Source organism: Trypanosoma theileri (assembly GCF_002087225.1).
Source record: "Trypanosoma theileri isolate Edinburgh chromosome Unknown TM35_Tth_6_V1, whole genome shotgun sequence".
In the NCBI taxonomy this organism is placed as follows: Eukaryota; Euglenozoa; class Kinetoplastea; order Trypanosomatida; family Trypanosomatidae; genus Trypanosoma; species Trypanosoma theileri.
In genome coordinates, this window is record NW_021639848.1 from 86,412 (window position 1) to 94,305 (window position 7,894).

Here is a 7,894-nt window from a genome sequence, read left to right on the forward strand (position 1 = left end):
TTTTTTTTTTTTGTTGTTGTTGGGGTTCCAATGAATAAATTACAAATTCTTTTTTCCTTCCTTCACTTTCTTTGGATGTGTGTACTAATTCATATATATATATATATATATATATAAACTCTAATCCTCCATTATTCATCATATACACCTGCTTTAAGAAGATCTATTTTTTTTTTTTTTCTACTCCTTCTTTCTCTCTTTTTCTCTCATTCTTTCTTTCTTTCTTTCTCTTTCTCTCTAAACTAAAAGAGAGAAGGTGGTTCACGTACTCGTTGGTTCATCGCCTTTTCTGCGGGTGTTGTACTTGTAAAGGTAGCGTGCAGCATAGATCCCTCTACTGTAGTATCAATAGCGGCATTACTTTTCGGTGGAAGTGCCTTTGCGGGTTTTGCACGAGTTCCTCCACGTCTACGCACCAATGGATTCTTTCCAAGTGTAGTGGAATCCACACCTCCACCATGAACTGCAAGAGTCATATATGATTTACTCCATTCTCTTATTGGATCATGATCATTTCCATGTTGCATCGCAATATTATGAGGATGTGAAGGAACATGACCGGTATAATGCGGTAATGCGTTTTCATGTACTTTAGATGTTCCTGCAAAGAGTGGACGTGTAGTGGCCATTCGTGTAATAATACGTTCTTGTATAGATAATGCTTGTGGGATATCTACTTCCATAGTAGTAGTAGTAGTATTATTATTATTATCACTATTCATAGTCTTTGTAGTCGTAGTCGTAGTCGTAGTAGTAGTTTTCATAGTATTATTATTCTTATTAGTATTAATATTAGTAGTAGTCATTGTTGTTGTTGTTGTTGTTTTTGTACGATTAAGATGTGTATGCATATCCATTGGAGGAGCTGTGGTTCGTGCTCGTGTGGCTTCTTTATACATACTTGCCGCAATTTCCGGTACGGTTACTTTTTCTCTTGTTTCCATGACGGCTGCCATAGCTGGCGTTGTATTTGCAGAAGAAAGTCGTGCTAATGGAGAAACATCAAATGCATATTCCTCTTCTGTGCCTGGTAATAATTGTGTACAATCCACAATATCCAAACAAGATCGTGCAGGTTGACCATATATATCTGTTTCACATGGTAAAGTAGTGGGATGTGTTAAATGATATACATCTTTTGGTGGACATAAGGATGGGCGTTGAGCTCTTTTTCGCATAATATCTACTGTTCGTTGTGCATTTCCAACCAATCCACCGCGAAGATCATCATCCATGCGTTCAATTTTACGCGCTGTACTGTAGAAATCTCTACTCGCAATTGGTTGAATAGCACGTGTACGGATTTGTTGAATAGTTTCCCAATCGCGAGGTTCATGTCGAATAGAAACTGGTTCTGGATATAATGTACGTCGATGTTTAAATGTGGATTGCGTTAATGGTACCTTTTCTCCTTCTGTTGTTGTTTCTCCTTCTCCTTTTACAGTAGATCCACTCATATTCATATTATTATTATTATTATTATTATTATTATTATTATTATGATTATGATTGTTGGATCGTAAAAGAGTTAAATAATGATTTCCTTCGGATGGATCTGAACGGGCGGGAATAGAACTGTACGCGGCATCATAAGTTGTGTGGATTCCACGATGTAAGGCAGAAGTGGCGGGCACAATATTATCTCTCTTCTTAGGAGAGGGAATACGTTCACTGAGAGGTGCCCGTGTAGTGACGGAGGTCTTGAGAGTAATGGAAAAGGGATCTGAACTCATTAATACGCTAATATATCTCACTATCTTTCTCTCTAAATAAATAAATATACTAGAAAGGAATTAGATAGGTATAGTAAAAAAAAAGAAAAGTAGAAAAGTAGAAAGAAGATATAGATAGACATATATATATATATATGTATATAGATATGGTTAGATTAAAAAAAAAAAGAGAAATGATCATAAGAATACAGTATATTTAGTATAAAAGTATAATAATATAATAATATCCCATCGTATTCGTCATTTGGGGGGATATAATGTACAACTTCACGCGTAAAGGAGACGAGTGAAGAAATAAATAAAATTAATAAATAATAATAAAGAAGCAAGCATGAAGACTGTACATTTCGCTTTTCTCTCCTATTTATCAAAGATAAAAAAGAGAGAAAAAAAAACCATATTAATAAATAATAATTAATTAATAATAATAATAATAATGACAACTAGTATTCATAGATAATATCCCACAAGATGTCTAAATGGACTTTCCTCATCATCTTTCACCTCTGCTGCTGCCACCTTCGCTAACAAACAATTCATATCTGTAGAAGGATAAATTTCTTTCATTACTCTTACAGCAGCAGTTATTGTGTTTGTTGTTATTGTTGTTGTTCCTATACCGCCAGGGAATGCCTTTACAATAGATACAACACGACCCACTGGAAGTTTCTCTATTGTTTCTACATTTCTACTTTCTATTTCCCTTTTCTCTCCTCCCTTTTCCTTTTTTTTCTTTTCCTCTTCTTTTTCTTCTTGTTGATATTGTTTAGTCAGTTGATGGAGATAGTTCTCTAATGAGATGGAGGAAAAGCTTACTGTTGTTGTTGCTGGTGGTGTCTCTTCTTCTTTTATTTCTTCTAAGAGAGCCACTCCAATAAATTTAGAAGATTCATGTATAATAATACCACGAACAGTATGAAGAATATGTAGTAGAGAAGATGATAAAGTATTTCCATTTTCTTCTTTTTCTTGTTGTTGCCATTGAAAGAGTTCGACATCCACCACAAGTCCAAATAGAGGAAAGGCACGTAATAAAGGAAGTAACTCTATTAATTCCTTATTCATATTATTATTATTATTATTATTATTATTATTATTATTATTATCATTAGTAGTAGTAGTATGAACAGCAACAGTTGTATTAGATAAATGTGTTTTCCACATCTCCATCCATTCTCTCTTGTAAACATTACGCTGCTGTACAATAGTGGCTACCGCATTCCAAAAAACACTATTCAAACATTTCTCACTATTCTTATTCTTTTTCTTCTTATTTTTTATTTCTTCACGATAACGACGACTCTTTACACACCGTGATTGTCCTACAAGTGTATTGGTTTTAAATAAACGAAAAAGGGCTACAGCCTTTGTTGTGCCTTTACTTAACCCGCGGAGTTTACGAGCGGTAAGAGATCGACTAGGCAATGGCCAATAATTCTCCTTTGAACTAATATTATTAGTATTATTAATATTAGTAGTATTAATATTATTATTATTATTATTATTATATGAAGATGAAGGTTTAGAGATTAATGATACTCCTTTCATAATTGTTTCTCCTCTTCTCTTTTTCATCATATCCACTATACGTGGTATTTCTTCTCTTTTACTTTGTGTTTTGCGTTTCTCTTTTCCCTTTAGAATAGGCGTTTCCTTTTCTTCTTTTTCTTTCTTCTTCTTCTCAGAGCGTAGAGAGATGAAAAAGGGATTTACTCCTCGACTCACTGCGACGGTTATTCCCTGCGGAGCACAATTGCGGTGTTTTGTGATGGAATGTGAGTTACTAGTTACTATGATATCATTATTATTATTATTATTATTATTATTATTATTACTATTATTATTATTATTATTATTATTCTTTCCTTCTCCCTTATTATCCTTTTTCTTCTTGTTCTTATTATTATCATCATGATTACTGTTACTATCGTTAAAGATGTTGTTTCTGTTGTTATTATTGTGATATGCACCTGTTTTATTTAGTAGAATGTCTACAACATCACCAATATGTTCATCATTCACTTTATTATTATTATTATTATTATTATTATTATTATTATTATTATTTTTCGAATGTAAATGTTGTTGTTGTCTCCATTGTAGTATACTACGCATTGTACGTATATACCATACACACACTGGGGGAACTAAATAATAATAATAATAATAATAATAATAATAATAATAATAATAACAACAAATAATAATAATAAATAAGAAGAAAGAAAGAAAAAAAAAAGAAAGAAGAAGAATGAAATAATAATAATAATAATAATAATAATAATAATAATAATAATAATAATAATAATAATAATAATAATAATAGTAATAATGATAATAAAAGAGCGTTAAAAGAAAAAAAAAAAGAGGAGTAAAATGTCAATAGAATAAGAAAAACACAGAGTGAGGGGAAGGGGAAAAAAAAAGGAGAGGAGTGAGATTGGGAAACTGTAGATAATACAGCAAACCCTATGCTATGAATATAAAAAAAGAAAGAAAACACACACAAGCAAACAAAGCAAAACAACAACAATTAAAATAAAATAAAAAAAAAAAAAAAACACCCACCATTGTCTTTATCCATTATACTTTCAAAATACACCACAAATGGCATTCAGCCCCATTTTATTTTATTTTTCCCTTCTTCTCTCTCTCTTTCTCTCTCTGTTGAGATGCTGTCTAAAATACACATCCATACAGTCTATTCTGTATTACCACCAATAAAGTTTAGATGCCAACCGCTTCTCTCGCAGAATATGAACATCCACAACAGAATGACTAAATGTACTATAACGATTAAGTACCATCACTTCTGCAAGTGAGATGAGTGCAATATCCATCCACGCAGCTTCTGCAGTTGTGTAATAGGCAGCACCACTTCTTCCCCAATAAGATGGCGGTACCTCACCAGCCACAGCAGTAGTAGTAGTAGTAGTAGTAGTAGTAATAGTATTATTATTATTACTACTATGTATATCTACATTACTCCTATTATCTCCTCCTTCACTAGTAGTAGTAGTATTAGTATTAGTATTCGTCGTCGTCGCACGATTTCTATCCGGTGCAGCTGCAACAAATGAAAGTACATTAAGATGTTGTGTATCCTTCCGTTCACGTAATGCGTCTGTTAACGCTTTACGAAAAAAGACACTATTCGTCATAAGCATTACTGTTCGAATATGTGTATACTTTGCAGTTATTGTTGCTACTGTTGTAATGATCTGTTGTAATGAAGGATAACACGCATCCCAGAAATTTGCTCCCAATATAGTATTATTTGGATGTTTCCACCTTTTCAAATAAACAAAGGGTGGGACACGATACTTTCTTCGTCCTTTTCCATGTGCATTCTCACGACAAAACTTTTCATAATCACCACGACGTATATGTAATCCAAGTACGGCGTGTAAATGAGATTGAGATGGACTGCGGGCTACACCGTGGCGCTGTAGAAAGTCTACTGCCGTCTTTTCAAACCATGTATGTAGTTTAAGTGCATATCGCATATCCCAATATACAGCAGTTCCCCAAATAGCATCTACAGAGGCTGGACAAGACGATAACCATGGCTGTTCACTCCAACCGTATACATCCGATAAACAGATATGAGTTACATGCGTCGCATCATGTGAGGTCTTTAATAACTGTTGTTGTTCTTGTTCTCCTTTTTTTTCTTTTTCTTCTTTTTGAGTAGTTTCATTAGCTGTAGGAAGTAGTGATACCACACCTGCATATCCAACAGCATTCACAGAGGTGGCAGTCGCGTGTAGTCGCACCTCTGAGAATTCCATAAGTTCACTCCAGCGAAACCACATATACACATAATCATCTCCACCCACAGCATAACGTCTTTTTCCTTCTTTTCCACCAGTAGGGGAACAAGTGATATCCTTCCATTTAAATACTGCGACGGAAGGGGAATGCTTATTCACAATACCAACTTCTTTACCACCACTATTACTATTATTATTATTATTATTATTATTATTATTATCATGACTATTGCCATTTGAAGAAACAGCAGCGCCCCGCTTCGCTTCCGCTTCTGAAAGACAAAACAGTTTTCCCATCATCATCATCAATTGATTATTCATCCCAGATGTTGGACACGGCCACGATGCATTCATCACTTTTCCCCAAAATTTAAACTCACCCAACGGTTGAAAACTACGCCGAGGATCACTGCAATTCGCAAGAGGGATCACAACCGACACTCTTTGGACATCATCTTTCCCATCCTCCACGTCCATTAAGAAGCGAACAAAAGAAAAATACAACATTACCAGAATGGCAAAGAAAACAGAGAGAGATACAAATCGAAAGATACGCTGACGCACATCTCCGCGCCTAAAAACCTTCTTACTCACCATCCCACTATCTTCGAATATATAGACCTTCAGAATATACTTGAGAAACAGAGTTCCCACAACAATACCACAACCCGTGGCATACACACACACACACAAAAAAAAAAAAAACAACAACCGAAAAACAGAAAAAAAATACATGAAAAAAAAAAAATACACACACACACACAAAACGCATTCAACGACATAGTTCAAAAAACAACAACAACAACAAAAACAAAAAAAAAAAAAATAACCAACACGAAAGAAAATCAACTCAAGAGTCAACTTCTTAAGCAAAAAAAGAAAAAAAAAAACAATTGCAGTCCAGAAGAAACTCAAAAAACCAGCAAAAAAAAAAAAAAACACATACACGCACAAGTTTAGGAAAACTGCTGCTCCCACAACAGAGGCGAGAGAGAGAGACAGTCGCCCCACGGCAGCAAGGGTCTGGGTGGCCACAGCGGGTTAACACCACAGAAGCTTAAAACCCATTACAAAACTAGGCCAAACACTTATGCAACTCAACTCAGCAGAGATTATGGCAAGCTCACAAGAGCGACCACAGAAGGGCAAACACACATACTACCCACCCAGCGGGTAGGGCTCACGCACATCATACGAAAACATGCGAATGATAGCGGGTTCCATCCCATGGCACGCCTTTCCCCTGCCAAGCCTTACAAAGCACACATTGTCCGATACTGTAGACACCGCATTCCCACTGAAGTACTCAGCCTCCGTCATCACAAAGTAATCCACAGCGAGTGCACACAAGCCATAGGCACAGTCCTCATATTGGGCGTAGTGTTCCTTCTCATACACGCGAGCACCCCGTGCCTTTAGCTGTGGCACTGTGTACGGGTCCTGTCCATCGTGTGCCAAGAACATCGGGTAGGAGAAGAGCCGCAGCCCGAGCGACGCGTGTAGTGCTGCGAGGTACGGGATGCTGATATTGCACTGCGCACGGATCAGCTGCTCTCGCTCACTTCTCAAGGTCACACCAAAGTGAGTCCGTAGCTGTGGAAGTGATTCCGTTAGAAAATCATTGCACGTCATTTCACGGTGTCGCTTGTGCACCGCAAAGAACCGACCACGGGGGCCAAAGGAATGGTTAAGGAACCGTTTGACCCTCTGGGCAATCAAAGCTGATGGCCGCAGAAGACCATAAATTGCCGCATGATCAGAGAGTCCACGTGTCATCATGAACGCCGCGATGTAATTGATTATTACAATGTGCGCTTTGGATTTTTTAGGATATCTGAGGAAACACCTTTTGAGGTAGAAATGTGCGTCTACATAGTTCCATGGAGCAGACAGCTCAACAATTTTGACTAAGTTCGTTTTTACTTTGAAATCAAAGTGCATTAACGAATTCCTACACATATCTCCGTCAAAGCATGCAATTGTAACAGGGGTTAATGGTATTCGACTTGACAGACGCTTGCGCATCGTATCAATAGACACAACACAATAGCGCCGTGCAATCTCAGAAAAGTTATACAAATCACTGTGACTTACCCATTCGTTTTTGACGAAAAACGGACCTAGCACAGCTGTGCGATTCAAACGTTCTGCCCACATTATGATGTTCATCATCATCTGCAGCTGATTGTGGTGTCGGCCAGCGTGCTTAAACTGAACAAAGATATACCTGTCCGGGCAGACAATATTTGATTCGTTGCGGTTAAAGGAGACCACTCTTGCTTGGAGTTGGCCAACACGTTGCTGCTCCGCCTCAGTGAGTCGCAGGGTGTCCTGAGCAGCGTCAAAGGCAAAGACAGACGACACTCCCAGACTGTGCGTCTGCCCATC

The 7,894-nt window shown here is 36.8% G+C and overlaps 4 protein-coding genes across 4 annotated transcripts; all 4 read right to left on the minus strand.

Annotated features, from left to right (window-relative positions):
• Nucleotides 1–242: 242 nt before the first annotated feature.
• TM35_000061260 (uncharacterized protein) lies at nucleotides 243–1,733 on the minus strand (the record flags this gene model as incomplete). The annotated part of the gene is made up of 1 exon (XM_029023163.1): nucleotides 243–1,733. One exon carries the CDS (start codon nucleotides 1,731–1,733, stop codon nucleotides 243–245), a length of 1,491 nt encoding a protein of 496 aa, XP_028885187.1.
• Nucleotides 1,734–2,183: 450 nt separating this feature from the next.
• TM35_000061270 (uncharacterized protein) lies at nucleotides 2,184–3,848 on the minus strand (the record flags this gene model as incomplete). Its single annotated transcript, XM_029023164.1, has 1 exon — nucleotides 2,184–3,848. One exon carries the CDS (start codon nucleotides 3,846–3,848, stop codon nucleotides 2,184–2,186), a length of 1,665 nt encoding a protein of 554 aa, XP_028885188.1.
• A 596-nt stretch (nucleotides 3,849–4,444) lies between these two features.
• On the minus strand, nucleotides 4,445–6,103 carry TM35_000061280 (uncharacterized protein; the record flags this gene model as incomplete). Its single annotated transcript, XM_029023165.1, has 1 exon — nucleotides 4,445–6,103. The coding sequence occupies one exon, from the start codon at nucleotides 6,101–6,103 to the stop codon at nucleotides 4,445–4,447; it is 1,659 nt and encodes a 552-aa protein (XP_028885189.1).
• A 561-nt stretch (nucleotides 6,104–6,664) lies between these two features.
• On the minus strand, nucleotides 6,665–7,894 carry TM35_000061290 (uncharacterized protein; the record flags this gene model as incomplete). The annotated part of the gene is made up of 1 exon (XM_029023166.1): nucleotides 6,665–7,894. A coding segment is annotated over one exon (1,230 nt), but the record flags the coding sequence as incomplete, so codon positions are not given.